Source organism: Rana temporaria, chromosome 4 (genome assembly GCF_905171775.1).
Source record: "Rana temporaria chromosome 4, aRanTem1.1, whole genome shotgun sequence".
In the NCBI taxonomy this organism is placed as follows: domain Eukaryota; kingdom Metazoa; phylum Chordata; class Amphibia; order Anura; family Ranidae; genus Rana; species Rana temporaria.
Window position 1 is genome coordinate 420,344,629 of NC_053492.1, and position 21,249 is coordinate 420,365,877.

Below are 21,249 nucleotides of genomic sequence, written 5' to 3' on the forward strand. Positions count from 1 at the left end.
TCCATAAAATGCATAAAAAGTAAATCTACAAATCCGGTCAATGTGCAAAATGCAAATACTGTATATCTTATAGATAATAAAGCGCAATTCCTCAAAACGTGTGATCTTCAGCATGCTGTTATAGTGATGACGAAATCGCCAAATGACAGGGGCATCAAACAAAATCTACTTTAACATGCAAACTCTGTGAACACTCACCGCTGTAAACAAGGCTTATATATTTGCATTTTTACCCACAGATTGATTGCACAGATATTAAGGTTATTACATAGGGATTATAGAGCGTGGCACAGATTTAGTTGATGTTTGGGAGTGTACTGTTGTGATTCACATGTTTGTGCTAGCAGCTGTGTAGGTGGTACGATTAAGTCATATATTGCTGTGTGGGAACACTCAGTATATTGTATATACTATGACCATGTCTTTCAAGTCCAACTTTAGGAAACTGTAAAGTTATGCCTTACCATGGCGCTGCGCCTGCCCTGCAGTGGTTAACTGCCCGTTTTGACTAGAGCAGAGGATTCTTACCTTAACCTGATCCTCCACTCTTCCATCATATGGCGCTTTCCCACAATCCAGTGGTGGGCTGTCCCTCATTTTCCTCACATTCAGTGCAGGGCCATTGACCCAGTATTGGTCTCGATGACATCAGGACCTTAGAGGGTTGGACCATGAGCCGGGGGAGACACTGTGAGTGAAGAATAGACTAGCAGTAGGGAGGATCGGGTAAGTAAATCTGCTTTTCTGTGTCCAATAGATCTGAACAAGCAATTAACCCTTGCCGTGCAGGAACAACCCCACTGCAAAAGATCATTTTATAGTTTCCCAGAGTTGGGCTTTCAATAATGTACAGAGTTCTACTTAAGGTTTCTGTGCAGCTTGCATGGTCAGAGATGATTAAAGTTGGCCATACATGGTTCAGTTTTTTTGTTCAGCCGGCCGACTGAACAAAAAAAAATAACTGATTTCTCCATTCACTAATATGAGGTGAATGCAGGAAGGAAGTCTCCCTGCTGCGCCATTGTATTCTGGTAGCAGGACTCCCCTGCCATCAGAGTACACTGATCAGTGCATCAGCCAATTGAAGCTAAATTTTCCAAAACCCAGTTCATTAACAATCAATTGATCGGCTTCTCATGAACAGGAATGGCTATACGTGGTTTAAAGTTCAGTTCCTGCTGAACCAGACAAATTTTGATCTATGTATCAGTACTGAGCGTGCCATTATCCTTCAGTGAGATGCAGTACATCTCCCATAAGGATGAACTCTGGCGTGTTCGCATAGAACACGTGCAGAGTCCTCCAGGATGTGTGCACGGAGCTGCGCTAATCACAGCCAGGGAGACATTTCACGATCCCCGCAGCCGAGCATCGGGACAATGTCTCCCTGGCTGTGATTAGCACAGCGCCGTGCTCACTTCCTGGCGGGCTCTGCACGTGTTCTATGCGAACACGCCGGAGCTCATCCTTAATCTCCCAATACAATAGAAAGAATGTTAAGTATCTAAAAAGAAAGGTGTTTGCATTGCCCAATCAGATTCTTCCTGTTATTTTCCATGGCACCTTTGCTGTCAGACACTTTAGGGTCATTTTTAAAAAGTGCACAAGACAAGTTTTGTCTCAACTGGTGACATCAGCTTTTACATTTCAATGTTTTCCCACAGCTTAAAACATTTTAAATGTAAAAGCTGATTGGCTGCTCTAGGCAACTGCTCCAGTTGTGACAAAGTCTCAGACGCTTTTTAATAATTCCCCCCTCAGATTCACAGTGTTCTTAGACATTGTGCAGCCACTTCACAGTGTAGATTGCTGCAGGTTTTATCTGACGATTGTATTGCTATTCTATCATAATTCTCTTTCCACCTTACAGACTACAGATCACCCTCCACGTTCAGTACAGACACCAACGTATAGGTCTTCATACCTGAGTTCTGGCTCCTCCACACCTAAGGTAAGAGCACATTGTCAATATCCAGCAGAAGCCTATGCCTACTTGCATAGCAACATCTAGCTTCTAGTATAATACTTACTGAAAGAGAAATTCTCCTATATTGCACATCAGGGGAGGGCTGGCAGGGGGGGCAGGGTGGAAATCTCCCCCCGGGCTGGTGACACTATGCACAGCCACCGGCCGCCACTACCAAATGCTGTTTTTGCAGAGCAGGAATATGCCTGCTGGAGCTCTGTTAACACAGGTCACGGCCGCTGCTCACCTCTCACTGTGCAGCCGTGCCTGTGTCAGCTCCAAAGGTAGATGGCTGCAGAGCTGAGCTATGTCTCTTCTCACACATAGCTCAGCCTCAGCGCACACCAGCGCTGACATCCCCTTCTCTCTCTGCACAGACACAAGGAGAGATAAAGCTCATCTGCTCCTCCTCCTTCTGAGTCTGCCCTGCCCACACTCCCCGGGCATGTGTGAGCACTGGACAGGAAGTTTGAACCCAAAAAAGCACCATGTAAGGGGGCCTCTGTGCAGACTCTGATGTAAGGGGCGCCTCTGTGCGGACTCTGATGTAAGGGGCGCCTCTGTGTGGACTCTGATGTAAGGGGGGCCTCTGTGCGGACTCTGAGGTAGGGGAGGCCTCTGTGCGGACTCTGATGTAAGGGTAGGCCTCTGTGCTGACTCTTGTGATCATGAAAAATCTTAGACTGTTTTCCTCGATCCATTTCTTTTCCACGCTCTATGGGCTACTTGACTGGACTTGCCCCCCAGGCCTAAGGCTGCCAGCCCTCCCCTGTTGCACATAATGTTCTGTCCTTGCTACACGTTTCCCTTTGTGAAACTTGACATGTAGCTAAACCCTCCTTATGCAATAAGTCAGACTGACTGAGTGTAATCTTGAAGCTTTATTAATAAAACAGGATGGGTGAAACTTTTGGGAAAAAATAGATATACGTACATATATAATTAGTATATGAAATATACAGAAAATACAATAGACAATTAGGCTGTGCATGGCAGTAAATGATTCATACCATCGATGCTGCCATTAGTTGATGTAAAGAGATGCAAGTTCCAATCCTACATATGCTCTGATAGCTGGTTTCTTTTGTCTAGTCTCTAAGATGGAGTCTTAGCTCCCAGGATGCACCGGTTTTCTTTTCTTAGACTGAAGGATAATGGGAACTTTTATTAAAGCTGAACAGTTTCTAGTTTCTGCAAAACTGTAAATTTACCTTGCTAGGAGATAGCATTGATGAGGTTACTTGTAGTTTTCTGATCAATGCTTAACGTTTGAGCAAAAAAAAAAGTTTAATTTCTTTGTGTTGTAGCCCAAAGCTCATCAGTTTGTTGTGAAGACTTTCGGCACGCCAACAAAGTGCAACCAGTGTACGTCATTGATGGTGGGCCTGATCCGACAGGGCTGCACCTGTGAAGGTAGGTTTGCAGCACAAGCAATCTTTCCCATTTCTGTTTATCTAATGGTTATCTAAGAGAAAAGCTGTCAGGAAAAAATGTTTCCTTAAAATTTGTCCCATAGATACCTGCGATAAGTTTGTTGTCCTTCCTTTCATGAGATTGTAGTGTTTTCTGCCCAAGTTTCAGTGCCAGTGACACCTATAACCAGCGGCTGCCTAAGGACAGATGGTATCCTCATCCTTTTATTTGTCAAGGTCAATGACCTTTGGGCCAGTCACATCATATGTTGGTGTGACTAGTGGTGTAACTATATTCATTGCGGCCTATGCGGTTCTTAAACCCACAACAGTAAAATCAGTCTGTATATGCAGTGTAGCATGCTTGTTATACTCACTGTGGAACCTAAGGAGTATTCTCTGCATTGTGTGATCATCCCCTTCTTTTACTGGCCCCAATCCATCTGCTGATAGAACCGAGCTTTGGAGGCACACTGCACATGCTCAGTTTGGTGTGTATTGCTAGAGAGTTTTTGCTTGCAGTTTAAACTTTGATATATTTTCTATTGCAAATAAAATATGGGTCTACGAGGTTTGCAAATCATTGCATTCTGCTTTTATGTAGCATTTACACAGCCTTCCAACTTTTTTGGAATTGGGGTTGTATTTTTTGTGGTTATTGAGAAATATATGTAACTTAATGTTTATCTTTGTCACTGTCCCTGTTGGGTAATGCTTAGTACACATGGTGAGAAAATCAGACGAAAAATACCGCTTTTGAAGAGATTGCACGATAATCTAATTATTAGTACACAGCTTTCGAGAGCCGATCATGACAGTTCATGTGAAATTATCCTGAAGGGACAAACACGAAAAATGTTCTCGTACGATAACAGAACGAATGGTTTTCATTTAATCAGTACGATATTCGTCTGAAAAAAAATCGAAAGACCAAAACCACACATGCTCGTAAATGAAAGAATAAATTACAACACAACACATTACATCACTTGCAAAGTTGTATTCTGTAATGCAAGAATTTTCGTAACTTTAGTTAAAATAAAATAACAAACAAAAGAAAAACGGATGATCGTTCGTATCATCGTATATTCTCATCGTGTGTGTGAGGCCTAATTTTCCACTTACTTTTATGTTTTGCTTGACAACTTTTATCTGGACAGGAATTGAGAGGAAATCTTCCAATTAGGAACACCGATAGTAAAGCCCCGTACACACGGGCAGAATGTCGGGAGACATTTGCCGGTTAAAAAAAAAACGCCCAAAATTCTGCACGTGTGTATGTCGGACATGCATGCTGGAAAACCAGCAGACAACTGACTCCCAATCGACAATCTCAGCCAATGGCAGAGGCATCCCCCTGGGTTGGGGGGGCGTCCCCCTGTCAAAACAAAACAGATCAGGTCGGGAGATCGCTGAACTAACCTTGCATGGCTAGTACAGCGGCTCCAGCTGGAGCTGACAGGTTTGACTTTGCGTGGGTTGCACAAAAGTAATCTGTAGTGTGTACACGGCTTAATAAGATCCTGACGGTGGTTCCATCCCTTCCATAATCTATTCAAAGCTTAAAATGGAGCTCCTCCCTCCGCTGCCATATTTGGTACCTTTCGGGGGGAAAGTGGGGTAATGGGTACATGTTTTTGACAAGTAATTGTCCCCACTTCCGGGAGACCTCACTGCGGCAAGGTCCCCCGGAAGTTTGGCCCCTTCCGCCGCCGCTGGGCCATTCAGAAAGGGCAGCGCGCTTCTCACATGCGCAATAGGTAACGGCTGTGAAGCCGCAAGGCTGGAGCTCCACTTTAAAGAAAAGTTTGGGCTGGATTTGGACTTTAAGCCTTTCTAAATTGCTCTGGTCTGTCCAGCCTGCCTTTCACCTCCTCCCCGATCCAATTCATGCTGTTTCTCTTGTACTGGTGGAATTTCTGTATGAGTTCCATTCACTAAATGTTATTTTTATTTTGTTGCCAGTGTGCGGTTTTTCTTGCCATGTAACTTGCGCAGATAAAGCGCCCTCAGTGTGCCCCATTCCTCCTGAACAGACCAAGGGACCACTGGGCATCGACCCTCAGAAAGGCATCGGAACGGCGTATGAAGGACACGTTCGAGTAAGTAGGCCAAGAATTTCTGCAGCATGCTGGATCATATTCCCCCAAAGTCAAGGTTGTCTTCACTGTGCTTAGACAAGACTGACATCTTTTGTCTGTATATTGTATTTTTGTCCTTTTTATTGAGTCACCTGGTACTGATGTAATGCTGTGTTCGTTTCTCAGGTGCCCAAGCCAGCGGGAGTGAAGAAGGGATGGCAGCGAGCACTGGCTGTTGTGTGTGACTTCAAACTTTTCTTATATGATATTCCAGAGGGGAAATCCTCTCAGCCTTCTTGTGTGGTGAGCCAGGTCATTGATATGAGGTAAGCTAAGCAAGCAGCCAGGTGACCAAAGCAGCCATCTTTTCTTGTTTGCAGTTTTTGTAATATCAGTATTCCTTCTACAGAGACGAGGAATTTGTTGTCAGCAGTGTCCTGGCCTCAGATGTCATCCACGCCAATCGCAAGGACATTCCCTGCATTTTCCGAGTGAGTGACATACTTTTTTCCCCATGTCTTGTGTCTGATCCCAAGCCCTTAATAGGAACATATAGGCCCGGATTCACAAAGCACTTGCGCTGACGTATCTCAAGATACGCCGCGTAAGTACAAATGTGCGCCGTCGTATCTGTGCGCCGGACCAATAAACTAAGATACGCCTAAAAACAAGCTTTATCCCACCGACGTAACTTGCCTACGCCAGCGTAGCGTGGGCGCATATTTAGGCTGGACGCATGTGGCGCTCCCATTGATTTTCTATTCAAATATGCAAATGAGGGAAATACGGCTATTCACGAACGTACGTGCGCCCGACGCAGGCTACGTGATGTGCGCGTAAGTTGTACGTCCGGCATAAAGTTAAGCCCCATAAAGGAGGTGTAACCCAGCAGCAGACATGCAAAGGTCTGCAACAGGGAACACAAGCCGGCGTATTTTACGGAGTTTGCGTTGGACGTGTGTGTGGCTGGGCGTAAGTTACGTTCACGGCGTAGGCAGTGATCCGGCGTATTTTAGGCAGTTGTTCCGACGTGGTTGTAAGCATGCGCAGAGGGATGCGTCCTCATCACGGCGCATGCGCAGTTGGTGATGCGTATCTGTCTGGCGCTCGGCCCATCATTTGCATGGTGTCGCGCCTCATTTGCATGGCTCATGCCCACTTCCACCAATGCCGACTTGCACCTTCGAAACCCAGCACAGTTTTGGCAGCACTGGCTTTGTGAATTCCATGCTCGCCTCGGCGTATATTATTTGCGCTACGGCGGCGTAATGTGCGCCCGCTCTCTTTGAATCTGGGCCATAATGTGTAATCAACACATTTTCTCCTCCTATTAAAGATCCATTTATTTGGCATGACTTACAGCAATGTCTCTACATCCGCTCCTTCATCAGGCTGCATCACATTAGCACAATGAAGGAGCTGATGTAGAGTTCCAAAACATTGCTAAAGTATTTTTATGATGATAAATGTATTTTTAGTATGAGTGGACAATTTGCTGGTGATATATGTTCGTGGCTCCGTCCCTGATATATCACTACAGCACTCATGAATAAGGATGAGCTCCGGCGTGTTTACACAGTCCACATGCAGAGCCCGCCAGGAAGTCGGCACCGTGCTGCGCTAATCACAGGCAGGGAGACATTTCCCGATGCTCAGCTGCAGAGATCAGGAAATGTCTCCCTGCCTGTGATTAGCGCAGCGCCGTGACGACTTCCCGGCGGGCTCTGCATGTGGACTGTGCGAACATGCCGGAGCTCATCCTTACTCAGGAAGGAGGTTGAATATAATTTGTGATTTCACTTGGTTATTGCTTACTGGCTCACTGATGGTATCCACACTGTTTTACAAGTACCCAAGATCTATTCTATGTTATGTACTGAGGAGTGTTGTACAACATTATTTTTGTGAAAATCTTTAATAAGAATTGTTGAATATAAGAAAAAAAAAAGATTCGGAGCGCTAGATCTTTTATAGCATTGGGTATTTTCAGACAAGTCAAGTGTAGATGGAATGATTGGCCTTAGGCATCTCTCCCTGTAGTGGAGACTGAAGGTCGAATCTTTATTGAAGTAGGAACTGGGTGTGCAAAGAGGAAAGCAGCAAAAGCAGAATGCATAAGGTCCACATTTGAATTTTGAACAAAGCATGTACTGGACTGATAAAGTTGGAGAGATACTGAAAACGAATTGGTATGACTGCTTCAGAGGTCTCATCATCCACTTCTGGACCCATACTGTGGCCACTGCCACCTCGTTCCCAACACGTCCGGTGGCTGGGAACAGTGTTTGTCTCTTTTGATCAGTTGACTGTGCTTATGCTTATCAGATGACGGTTTCCCGGAAACTGTATGTGCCATCATAACCTTTGATACTGTACCCCACGACACTGCAAATTGGCAACTTCAGTCACAGAGGCACAGCTTAGTGGGCACCAACAATTTTCACTCTTTGAAACTCTCACTTGACTCGTATTATTATCAGCACACGTCGTGCATGATGAAAGTGAGGCTTCCCTCCTGTTAGCTAGGTGTCTCATCACACAGCGGAAGCAAAAGAATATTGCATCACTTTCAACATGAAACACGTCATCACTTTCACACTTGCAAATCATGTAGTGTTTCCATATTTTTGTCCAACCCCTGTGTGTGTGTGTGTATACACACACTATATTACCAAAAGTATTGAGACACCTGCCTTTACACGCACATTAGCTTTAATGCTTTTCAATCTTTTTCCATAGTGTTCAAAATTGAGTTTGGCGCACCCTTTTGCCGCTATAACAGCTTTAACTTTTCCAGAAGCACATCTGTGAGGTAAGGCACTGATGTTGGATGCAAAGGCCTGGCTCCCAGTCTCCTCTCTAATTTGTGCCAAAGGTGTTCTATAGGGTTGAGGTCAGGACTATGTGCAGGCCAGTCAATTTCATCTACCCCAAACTCGCTCATCTATGTCTTTATGGACTTTGCTTTGTGCACTGGTGCGCAGTCATGTTAGAACAGGAAGGGGCCATCCCCAAATTGTTCCCACCAAGTTGGGAACATGAAATTGTCCAAAATGTCTTGGTATGCTGATGCCTTGAGAGTTTCCTTCAGTGGAACTAAGGGGGCAAACCCCTGAAAAACAACCCCACACCATAATTCCCCCTCCACCAAATGATTTGGACCAGTGCACAAAGCAAGGTCCATAAAGACAAGGATGAGTGAGTTTGGGGTGGAGGAACTTGACTGGCCTGCACATAGTCCTTACCTCAACCCAATAGAACACCTTTGGGATGAATTAAAGCGGAGATTGCGAGCCAGGCCTTCTCATCCAACATTGTCTTGTCTCACAAATGTGCTTCTGGAAGAATGGTCAAACATTACCATAGACGCACTCCTAAACCTTGTGGACAGCCTTCCCAGAACAGTTAAAGCTGTTATAGCTGCAAAGGGTGGGCCAACTCAATATTGAACCTTACAGACTAAGACTGGGATGCCATTAAAGTTCATGTGCGTGTAAAGGCAGGCGTCCCAATACAGATATTTCCTCTTGGGCTGTTTCAATATTCCACTATATGTATGCCTATACATAGGACATATTGTTTTGCTGTCAACATGCCCACACACACTCTTATTATTCTATTTTGTTGGTGTGCTCATTTATTTAGTTACAATAGTTTCTTCAATAGTAACTGACCACACACAGCCCTGTCAAGTCGTGTTTTTCATTATTATCATCTAATGCTCAGGAGTCAGACAAATTCACTTTAAAGTGACCCTGATGAGCGGTGATATTTGAGGTATCATATCAATGAAATCTGGTGTGATTGAGATTTTTTTTTTCTTGCAAAAATACTATTTTATGCTCTTTTTAAGGTAACCGCTTCTCAGCTCTCACCATCCAGCAACAAATGCTCCATTTTACTCCTGGCGGATAGTGAGAGTGACAAGAGTAAGTGGGTGGGGGTACTGAATGAACTGCATCGCATTCTGAGGAAGAACAAGCTAAAAGACCGATCAGTCTACATACCTAAAGAAGCCTACGATAGCACACTGCCGCTCATCAAGAACACCCAGTCCGCTGCCATCCTCGGTGAGCTGCTATGGAAAAATCATGTTTTGTTTATAAAGTTGGATATCATTTTATACAGTGCATTAATTTTGTGAAAGGATATATTTTACTGTTCGCATATAATAATTTCCTAAACAACAGTATACTTAATCAGTTAAAGAATTTAACTACCTTATTTGTGTCCCATATGAGCAGGGTTTTGTTTCCCTGTGCATGAGCTTTTCTGGTAAAATTGCTGGCACCCCTAAGTTCCACTCTGTGTCCCAGGAGCCCTTACAACCACTTCTGTGAATGAGGTCTGCAAACATTGTGTACACTCTTTATTCATAATATGAAGCAACTACTAAGATTGAATTAAATCATAAATAAATTTTTGTTGTATACATTTACAAAAATATGTAAGAGCCACTCTGCTTCTCCAAGGCACCTCTGCAAATGGCAGCACTCCCATCTTAGGACACATACTGTATAGCAATGAATACATTGTGAGCATGTATGTCTTGGAGATGGCCCAATCCTCCTTAACTTTTGTGCACACTAACCGTACTAGAGCAAGAGAATGTCACCAGCACACCAAGGATCTGCAGAGCGAGTCCAAAGTTTTATTTAGCGATCACATCATTACAGCAGATTGCAATGTTTCGGAGCCATGCAGGACCCCTTCATCAGGCATTTGACCATCATCACATGCCTAATGAAGGGGTCCTGCATGGCTCCAAAATGTTGCAATCTGCAGTAACGATGTGATTGCTGAATAAAGCTTTGGACTTGCTCTGCAGATCCTTGGTGTGCTGGTGACATTCTCTTGCTCCGATTGGACACAGTTCCAGCCGATGGTCGCTTCAGCACCCACTTATAAGCACAGCCATTTCTACAGGTGCGTGTACGTTGAAATCCCTGACCGTACTGCACACGCCCAAAAAAATTAATCCGGGTACATAGGGCGTGTGTAGTATGTACTCTCCTCCCACAACTCCGCTTTCCAGTTGCCAGCAATTCCCAACTGTCAAAATGACAGCAGGCAGTTTCTGTGTAAATACAGCAGCTGCAGAAGCTGCTGCATTGAAAAATATAGTTCTTCTGACAGTGTTTACAAAAGACCGTTTAGAAGCAAGGGAAATACATTATCATTGTTGCTTTTTTACCTATTCTGTTTCATTCATTTGCAGGTCAAAGGGATGAGCTTTCATTTTGAAAATTATGTCAGTTAAAGCAACCTGGCAACTTAATAAAATGTGTATTTAATTAATGTCTTTATTAACCTTTAGGTTACCCTAGTCCCCCATAATTAAAGTGATTTGTAAAGTATTTTGTAAAGTATTTTTTTCAAATAAATATAAGTTTATACTAACCTGCTCTGTGCAATGGAATTGCACAGAGCGGCCCAAACACCCTCCTCTGGCATCCCCCGCCAGCGCTCTGGGCTCCTCCTCTTTTGTGTCTGCCCCTATAGTAAGCCACACATTCCCTGTGCGGACCAGCTTGATAGAGGTAGCGGGTCCCCTGAAACGAGTAGAGGTCCATTCTTCCCGTAGATGCTGATGGTACCTGATTGAGGTGCCAAGGGATGGTTGTAGACGCCACCGACTACCTTCCATCTCAGGTTTGTCCAGCTACATTTGAAGCAGATTGGCATTGAAGCAGCTACCCTGTGATCTCACCATCTGCTACACAGCTTTACCACTTTCTGCCCCTCAGGCCATTCACAGGTTTTTTAGCATGTAAGTGTGCTATTTCTTTGGATAATAAATGATTGTATACACTAATTCTGCACCCTACTGTTTGCTCTCTATTAATGAATACAAACCTACATTATTATGTTTTTTAATACCTGCCTGAAATTGATCTTTAATTTGCAGCCTCCAGTTCACAATTACTTTAGCATTAATAAGGATAGAGTTGCTTTTATTCTATACAGTATATTCCATCTATATTACTGGATTCTATTTTGTCTTCTACAGATCATGAAAGAATAGCACTTGGAAATGAAGAAGGGTTATTTGTTGTTCATGTCACCAAAGATGGTAAGAAAATTAGGTCTATATGTTCAGCTAAATACATTTGCAGATTTGGGTAACATTTATAACACCGTATAAAATTTCAAGTACCTGCAGACAAAACTTTTTTATAATTTTGGATCTAGTAGACCAGGGGTGCCAAACTTTTGAAGAGCGAGGGCCACTTAAGCAACTTGGTAACCGGTCGCGGGCCACAATGAGCGGAGCGGGTGGATGGCATGTCCGTGTCCAGGGACACAGCCCACGATACTTTTTAGTTGATCGTATTGGAGGTAGAACACAAGTCGGTTTATGTCTGCCACTACTTAGAGGTGAATGGAGGGTCCAATTGGTCAGACTGTCGGACTGACCATGTGAAAGGGGCCACAAGGTTGCTTTCACACGATGCGCTGCGGTTTACCCGCACTACGGGTGCAACGCAGTGTACCTTTTGCTTTTCTGCACTTTGCAATAGACTTCTTATATTCTGCAGGTTTGGTGCACTTTCAGAAAGCTCACCAAACTTGCAGGTAATAACAGAGGTCTATGGCTCAGAGCAGGTAACCCGCAGGTAAAACTGCTCTGGATCAGTTTGAAAGCAACCCAGTAACCACTGCAGAAAAGATATGCCCATATATACAATGTGATTTTAGTAATAAACTGACCTTTAATAACAGTATTCTATTCCATTCCAGAGCAGGAGGTTGCGGGCCACATATGGCCCCGGGCCATTGGTTGGGCACCCCCGTGGGCACTCCTGTAGTAGACCATATGTGTCACACAAAGGGCTATTTCATGTGGCCCTCCCACCTAGGGCTTTTTTTTTCCAGCCGTACCATGACAAAACCCTACTTAGCCATCTCTGGCTTCTGCCCGCTGCTCACCACTGTCCTTTGTAAATATAGAAGCATTAATCTGAGGGCTGTGGAGGAAGATGTATGCAAAGGTGGGGGATGGAGTAGAGTGGTGCAGAGGTCAGAGCCAAAGAAGGGTGGAAGTGAGATGTGGACAACCTGTGAAAGAGAGATGAACCCTGCACACTGTGCATAGCACACCCCTAAACCCTGCACTCTATATGTAGTGCACTACTCAACCCTGCACTTGGTATGTAACACATTTATAACTCTGCACTCGATAGACAGTGCACCCCCTGAACTCTGCACTATGTATGTAGTGCACTCCTGAACTCTTCATTATGTATGTAGCACACCCCTGAACTCTGCACTCTATGCATAGGGCTCCCCTGAACTCCACACAAAATGCACTCCTGGTATTTTTTGCCTCTTTAAGATCCTTCCCAGTTCAATTTGACCACACCCTCCCTTCGATGCAGTTAGATGGGGGGAATTCCTGCACCTATTCTCTCAGGACAACTGTACATGCCTCAATGAAATTGAATTTGACACCCCTGGAGTAGAGAGTGGTTGAAATCTGGAACGTGTTGTTCGTCACTTTCCAATTGATTTGATTACTCTTTAGGGCGCTTTCACACTGATATAGCATGGTTTTTGCTCACCGTGGGTGCAGCACAGTGTACCCGCGGGTTACCTGCGCTTTGCCATAGACTTCTTTTGCATCGGCATTGGCGTTTTTTGTGCATTTTCTGAAAGCATACCACAATTCCTGCGTGTTGGCTACAGGTCATCAGTTTAGTTTAGCGTTTACTGTGAGTAATGGCCCTAGAATTTTTGCTCTCACTCCAGTGTGCGCAGCGATATGTAATGTGTGGCACAATGGATATTTTTGTACATTGGCACCCCTAAAGCTTGTTTTTACATTCATATGTGGGGAAGGGGCTCAATGTTTATTTTATTTTTTGGAGGGGTAGGGTTCAAGACCTTGGATGTTTCTTTGGTATTTTTTTTACACCTTAACCAGGGAAAGTGACAGAAGAACCTGGAAGTGAACATGTGTGTGTGGAAGCCATCAGGTGACTGTACAGCCACTCGAATGCTTCCATCTGATAGCTGTTGGTTGACTTGTCAGATTTACACACTCGGCTCCTGGGAGTATATGTATAAAACTCTCTGATGCTGCTCGGTCACAGTGAAAGGGTTATATTTAGTCATCGCTCTCACTTCTCAAAAATATTCTGGTTCATTTCAACTCTTCCCCACTTTGTTGAAAAATTTGTTAATGTTGACATTGGATGGATTTTCTGTCCGTTTCGATTCTGACACTTGTCCGATACACAAGAAAATACCAAACACCCATCCAACAGACAGAAGGTAAAGAAATCTCTGTCCTCCAAAGTGTTCCAGTTGTCATTGGAACAGGAATTGGGAGGAAATACTCCAAAAGGGACATCTGGCAACTGTCTAAGGGGGATTTTCTCTTAATTTATAGAGACTTCCTCCACTTGTTGTGTCTATGGGACAGGAAGTGAAGGGAAATGTCCCCAATGAGATGCAGACCGCAACAAAGAAATTTCACAAAAGTGCTAAGAAAAAAATATTTTTGACTGATTTGTTAGTGGAAATTAGTTTGAAATTTAATTTCTCTTTTGGTCTTTCATTGCAGAGATTATCAGAGTCGGGGACAACAAGAAAGTCCATCAGGTGGAGCTGATCCCACAAGAGCAGCTCATTGCCGTCATTTCTGGGAGAAATCGCCATGTCCGCCTCTACCCCTTGGCTTCCCTGGATGGCAGAGAGACTGAGTTCTTCAAGCTGGCTGAAACAAAGGGCTGCCAGGGCATAGCATCCGGCCAGGTGCGGCATGGCGCCCTCACCTGCCTTTGTGTGTCTATGAAGAGGCAGGTACTCTGCTATGAACTTAACCAAAGCAAGACCCGCCACAAAAAGATCAAGGAGATCCAGGTCCCGGGCAACGTCCAGTGGATGGCCATATTTAATGAGCGTCTGTGCGTGGGTTATCAGTCGGGCTTCATCAGGTACCCGCTGCATGCAGAGGGAAGTCCTTCCAGCCTCCTCCACAATGATGACCACACATTGTCCTTCATCACGCAGCAACCCACGGATGCCATATGCGCGGTGGAGATCTCAAATAAGGAATACCTGCTGTGTTTTAGCAGCGTTGGGATTTATGTTGATTGCCAGGGTCGAAGGTCACGGCAACAGGAGCTGATGTGGCCGGCGGTTCCTATGTCTTGCTGTAAGTCAATTGCCTAAAACATCCATTGTGATCAACTGCATTCTATGCGTTTGACATGATTGAGAAATCCATTTTTGGTGTTTAAAAACAGAACATACGTGCGTATCATTCAAGGGGCTCATAACTCATTGTAGGATAACAAGGAGGTTTGTAAATCGTTCATATCTGTGTTGCTAACTGTGCACGTAGAACATCTGATTTATAGCACACTGATAGCCTATGTATAAGCTGTGTATACCTGTTTCCAGCTTATCTTTCATCAATCTAAGATGTGGACACTTTGGCTTCTATGTGGTAGGTCTTGATATTACCTGGGAGAGAAAAGACCGGTCAAAGGATATCTAAACTCAAGGTCAAAGATGTAATATATAACAGCTTATCAATCCTTTGATGTGGTAGCTGCTATGCTTTTCTATTTTTAGGCTAAATACAGAATATATCTTTGGATTTTGCCAGAAATGCAGTATAACTTCCTGTGGAGTGATCTAAAAAAACAATGCTGTCTTCCTTCCAAGCTATCATTTGTAAACTGCTTATCCCCCTCCCCATGTAATGGAGATGAAAGGAAGGTGTGTTTTGTATTTTTGTTCTGGGGTGACATCGCTGCTCCTCCATGGGTACAGTACAGCAGGGCTCGACAAATCCCGGGCGCCAGGTCGCCATGGCGACTAGAAATAGGGTCCTGGCGACTTGTGAGCTGGGCCATCTGGTGGTGAGCCGTTGGTATTACAAGTCATTACCACCAGATGTGAGCTGGCGCCATCTGGTGGTGGCCGTTGGTATTACAAGTTAAGCATTACAAGTTAAACAGCAATTCTAATGTTTTTTACTATTTTCACTGCCATCTTCTTCCCTCTAATTAGAACCCCCAAACATTATATATATTTTTTATCCTAACACCCTAGAGAATAAAATGGCGATCGTTGCAATACTTTCTGTCACGCCGTATTTGCGCAGCGGTCTTACAAGCGCACTTTTTTTGTGAAAAAATTACACTTTTTTTAATTAAAAAATAAGACAACAGTAAAGTTATCCCCATTTTTTTTTTATATTATGAAAGATAATGTTACGCCGAGTAAATTTATACCCAACATGTCACGCTTCAAAATTGCGTCCGCTCGTGGAATGCCGACAAACTTTTACCCTTTAAAATCTTCATAGGCGACGTTTAAAAAAAATCTACAGGTTGCATGTTTTGAGTTACAGAGGAGGTCTAGGGCTAGAATTATTGCTCTCGCTCTACCAATCGCGGCGATACCTCACGTGTGGTTTGAACACCGTTTACATATGCAGGCGCTGCTCACGTATGTGTTCGCTTCTGCGCGCAAGCTCGTCGGGACGGGGCGCGTTTTCTGGCTCCTAACTTTTTTACCTGGCTCCTAGATTCCAAGCAAATTTGTCAACCCCTGCAGTACAGTGAGTGAGCATTGGCACTTTTGGACAGCAAGTGTTGCTGGAGGGGTCACTATGTAGAAAATAAAGATGAAATCAATTGTAGAGTCTGCAGGGCACAGCGTCAACTGTGAGTATTGCATTGACAGCCAGTGCCATAACAATCGCCATAGCAGCACACACGGCTACTATGGGGCCTGGGGTACAATCCCCTAACTATCTACCAGCTTAGTGGGTGTTTGCTATGAAGCAGCAAGTCTACCACACAGCCCAACAGTGCTAACTGATCATTTCCTATTTTGAATGAGAAATCAGCACTGCAGGACTGTGTGATCCGTTTTCTGACAGCTAGTAAAAAAAACATTGCACCGGCAGATAGCTCACACAGCCACGCAGCACTGACTGATTATTTACCGTGTGATCCATCTCCTGGTGCAGTGGAAGTTGCTGTAGTGATTAATTGTGGACATTATGGAAATCTTCCTGCACTAGCAGAAGAATGACAGCACTACTGTCAAAAAGAACCCTCATACACACAGAGATAACGCAGTGCTTGAGTAGTCAGGCCAGACAGTTGCACTGCTTTGCCCCTAGCACTGACAAAAAGCCACGCTAAAGCTCTAGTGTCAGCCCGACATTCTCAGCCTAGTTCCCACCTTAAAAGGAACACCCTTCCTTATATAAAGCAGCCTGGCCAGCCACAATGCCAGTGAAACTGGAAGTGCATTATCGCCCTGTACAGGATAGCTTACATGCGTGCTGCGGGCCTGTGTGAGCTATCTGCTGGTGCAGTGGATGTTTACTATGGTATAAATACATAAGTGGTCAATCTACTGAACTTGGTATAGGTTGTTAACTTTTAGGTCATTACAAAGCACAAGGAGGCACTCTTAACATGGAAAGGCTTCTGCACAGTACGAGCAGTAAAAATGTGGAATAGACTACCTCAAGAACTAGTTCTGGCCAGCTCAGTGGATTGTTTAAAAAAAGAGTCGGATGCATTACGAAGTACATAAAATATAAGTGGATATTAACATTTACAGTGTAGCGTTCACTCCTGTAGGGCCGCTCAATTAGTTGGGTCTTTCCCACAAAGCCAGGCAACAGGAATGTTGATGCACAAAGACTCAATAATCATTCCAGGGGTTTTGTTTATTTATGAAATAAAATTGCATAGGAATGCATGTGATGCCCAGAACTGAAGAACATGAAAAAAACTCTTGAGGACTTGCTTAGCAAGTAGTATTGCACCTCACTGTCTTCCCTGTACAGGCTTGGGACAAGTAGAAATAAAAGTTGCTCACTCAGTCCTTTTTAGTAGTTTCTGGAATCCAAGAGAATGTCGTATGGGCACATTAAGCCTAGCTGAGGCTGGTTATGGGTGTAAGGCTTCCAGCAGCTCCTACCCTTTCTCATACTCCCTCCTTCTCCTGGCCTTCCTTCTGCCCCCCCCCCCCCCCCCAAGGACAGGCAGGAGTCCCCTCCAGGCAACTGGACCTTGGACTATACTTCCTGTCAGGCTCTTGCGTATTTATGGGATGTTCCCCCACCTACTGAGCCTTGCCTACTCAGGGATTGGTGGGAACCCCATAAACATTCAGGCTGCAGTCCCTGATTCTCATCCTCATCCCACTAGATTCTAGAACTATCCACAGAGTTCCAGAAAATGGTAGGAGGTAACAGAGCCACAAGCCTTGGAGCACTGCACAATCAAAACACAAATGCCTCGTTTCCACTGAGTGGATCGGTTCGGTACGGCTCGGTTCGGTACGCTATTTTGGGTGTTTCCATTATGAAAGCGTGCCATAAAAGCGAACCGTACTGGACCATTCTGGGTCCTGCTTCAGATGTGGGGCCATAGAAATGGAACGGTTCCATTAGGGCGGACCTACAAATACATCTCACTGATTGGTGGAAGCGCTAGGCATTTTTCCTAAATCCTGTTTTGCAGTGGAAACACTCACGAGAATAGACCGGTCCATTCTAAACCGTTCCAAACATACTGACCCGAACCGTTCCGTTCAGTGGAAACAAGGCAAAATTAACCCCAGCTTCTCTGCTTACAGAGGAGCCAAACTAAATTTACCACACCTAGCACTAGGAGGGTGCTACAACTTTATAGGACAGGTAACGACACAAAGCTTTGTTGAGCCAGGGAATATCTGACTGCGTTCTGGGGATCAGAAAATTAGTTTTTTTTTAATTAACTAATTCAACTAATGACTGTATGTATCCAGCAGAAGAATGAGACGGCCCCGCAATGCTGACTTTCCTTTTACACTACTAAATGTTTAGGTGGGAATGCGGGGCTTTGTGGTCTGCCAGCTGCTGGTACACATCCATGGCACCAAGACCTCCCCGCATTGCTGACTGGTCTTTTACTTTTTTGAATGAACAGTCAGCGCTTGTGTTGTAAGTGAGCGAGCGACTGCCCAGCTGCACTGTGAACACAGAAGGTTGCTCGTTTAGCGCGAACGCCTCTCAGTGTACACTTTGTACTTTCTCAATGGATGGAAAGTGTTCTCTGATTGGACTGGATAGGATGCATGGCAGCAATGTCACAATCTGACAACATCTGATTGATTGCTGTAGGTGACACCACTTTCCAATTTAAAATTTGGATAACTAGAGTGAAAATGCAGTCAAATCCTTTTTCTATTTTTGGATGGCATGCAAAAGCCTAATGTACCTCGGCCATAACAGGCAGTGATATGAAAATTGGAAGTGATCACCAGAACATACAGAGGGATTAATCTCTCCAGCAAAGGTCACTCTTCAAGTTATCCAAAAAAACTGTAGTTCCATATATAGGCAACCAGGACATTGCCTTCCTACCCAATTTCAGTGTGACTGGGTGATTATTGTGATGTCTATGTGCTCCATCAGTACACCCCTTGCAGTCTCTTATGGGTAAATATTGGATTATTTGTAGCAAGTAGCTTCCATAGTATGAAGCCTCGTACACACGCTCGGTTTTCTCGGCAAGAACCAGCAAGAAAACTGCTGGCAGAGCTTTATTGTCGAGTAAACTGAGCGTGTTTCAGGTTTCTCGTCTGGAAATCTGTCCAGAATCTCGACGAGAAAAATAGAGAACCTGCTCTCTATTTTCTCGTCGAGATTCTTGTCTTCCTGTTTCCCGACGAGAAACCCGAGAGTGTGTATACTTACCTGTCGCCGTGGAAACCTGCGCATGCTCGAAATTACTTTGGCGCATGCGCGGTAGCTTTCACGGCATAGGTAGGGTAAAGCAAGATGGCGGCGACGGCATCGAATGTGCCAAGCGCATGCTTGTCGTACGCGACAACATCACCGCGTTCTTGCCTTTCAAAAGAACTGTGGTTCTTTTGAAAGGTTTGTGTGTACTCTTGCCAAGAATCTCGTCGGGAAAAACTACGTTTTTTTTCCTGACGAAATTCTTGCCCGTGTATGAGGCCTAAGGGTAAATGTCAATCCATAAACAAGGTTGAATCAATGTATCATTATGGAACCCAAGGCGGTGTGTTTCTGATACTATTTCTGATGTTATTTCTCATCTATTTCTTTGTGTACTTCCATCTTTATCTCAGCGTCTTTTCACTTGCAGGCTACAATGCCCCGTACCTCTCTGTTTACAGTGAAAACGCAGTTGACGTCTATGACATCAATTCCATGGAGTGGATTCAGACCAGTCCATTGAAGAAGGTAAATTGATTTGCAGTGCCTTGGCTGCAGATAAAACTTGTTAAATCACTAAAGCTGAACTCCAGACAAACGTACCGTGCCAGGCCTTCAGAGCTTAATGCCGGAGCAAGGGTGGGCATGTGTGGGAGTGACATCGCGGCTCCGGCCACACATACAGCCGAAGGCTGGGAAGATGGAAGCCCTCTCAGCAGTGACAGCGTGCCGCTGGAGGGCTTCCTTCTAAGGTAAGTATTTGAGAATGTGCTAGTATGTGATGTATACTAGCACAATATGCTTTTTTTTTTTTTTTTTAAACTGCCGCGGTTTACTACCGCTTTAATGTGTACAGAACTGCATTATTTTGTGGTGTTCATATCTGCCTGGAATTTGGCTTTTAAGTCATCATAAATTATGTGCATTAGTGGGTCTCAGATTGATTTTTACTTGTTGCAGGGACTAGCTCTCTTAGCACTCATCAAGCACCACTATTATGGATTATATTCCACTGAATGGAGGAGCAGTCCAGTACTGCAGACTGTCAATCTGTGCTCATCATTGAGCTAAAATATCATCTTTTGTTTTCAGTGAGCGCTTTATTTTTGCAGCTAAGCACTTTCTCTCCCCCCCTTTGTCTTTACTAGGTGCGTCCATTGAACACAGAAGGCTCTCTCAATCTTCTAGGATTGGAAACTGTACGGCTAATCTATTTCAAAAATAAGATGGCCGGTAAGTTTATATCAAATTATTTCTGACTTGTGTATGAAAGTTTCAGACTTTCAGAGCCAGACTTTTGGAAATGCAGGTGCCTGGGTATACAGCTTCTCCACAGAGTGCAGATAGACCAGCGGTCTCCCAACTGCGACCCTTTGGCACTACCCCTCCCACTGTTATGAGGTGCTATGCTCCTATTGATGCCAACAATGGGCCACTATTCCTCTCACTGACATCAATGATGATGCAAAATTCCTTCCACTGACACTAAATAAACGGGGTATACTTTCTCCTACTGATACCAATAATGGGACACTATGCATTCCACTGGCACCAGTGATAGGACACTTTTCTTTTCACTGACTCCAATAATGAGACACTATTCCTTCCACTGACACCAGTGATAGGGCACTTTTATGTACACTGATGCCAATGAAGGGGCACTGTTCCCTTTTTTTTTGTTACTCTTGCTGACGCATTTTCTACTCGCCTGTTACAGTCTGGCTCCCCTGAAGTCTAAAAAAAACTAGTCTTTTGGAGACCCCTGAGATAGACCACTGTGTACAAGTTAAAATATTACAAAAACTAGTATCTGAATGATTTGCACTATATGCAGTATATGTCCTACCTTAGGCCGGGTACACTAGATTTTTTTTTTTTCTTCATGCAACTCAGCGTGCCGAATGCTGTACTAACACAAGTGATGTTAGTGTAGTGATCTCTGCTTTCATTTGTATTCTGGCTGGGGCAACTGCCCCCCACCAGAACACATTGATCAGGTGCTGGTTTTCCAGCATGCCTGTTTGACATAAACCAATTGTTAGACTAGCTTCTCTAGAACAGACGAGCTGACAGTTGGCCAGTTTC

General features: G+C 44.3%; 1 protein-coding gene across 7 annotated transcripts in view; it reads left to right on the top strand.

Moving 5' to 3' along the window:
- The window catches only part of CDC42BPA (CDC42 binding protein kinase alpha), a 363,756-nt gene that overhangs the window by 309,306 nt on the left and 33,201 nt on the right, over positions 1-21,249 (top strand). For all 7 annotated transcript variants that reach the window (XM_040351326.1, XM_040351329.1, XM_040351327.1 and 4 more), the window contains 10 exons: positions 1,871-1,951; positions 3,274-3,379; positions 5,344-5,480; positions 5,646-5,785; positions 5,869-5,950; positions 9,313-9,529; positions 11,470-11,532; positions 14,026-14,619; positions 19,595-19,692; positions 20,313-20,397. In XM_040351326.1, the coding sequence (XP_040207260.1) occupies positions 1,871-1,951; positions 3,274-3,379; positions 5,344-5,480; positions 5,646-5,785; positions 5,869-5,950; positions 9,313-9,529; positions 11,470-11,532; positions 14,026-14,619; positions 19,595-19,692; positions 20,313-20,397 (1,603 nt within the window). The remainder of the gene's footprint in view (positions 1-1,870; positions 1,952-3,273; positions 3,380-5,343; positions 5,481-5,645; positions 5,786-5,868; positions 5,951-9,312; positions 9,530-11,469; positions 11,533-14,025; positions 14,620-19,594; positions 19,693-20,312; positions 20,398-21,249) is intronic.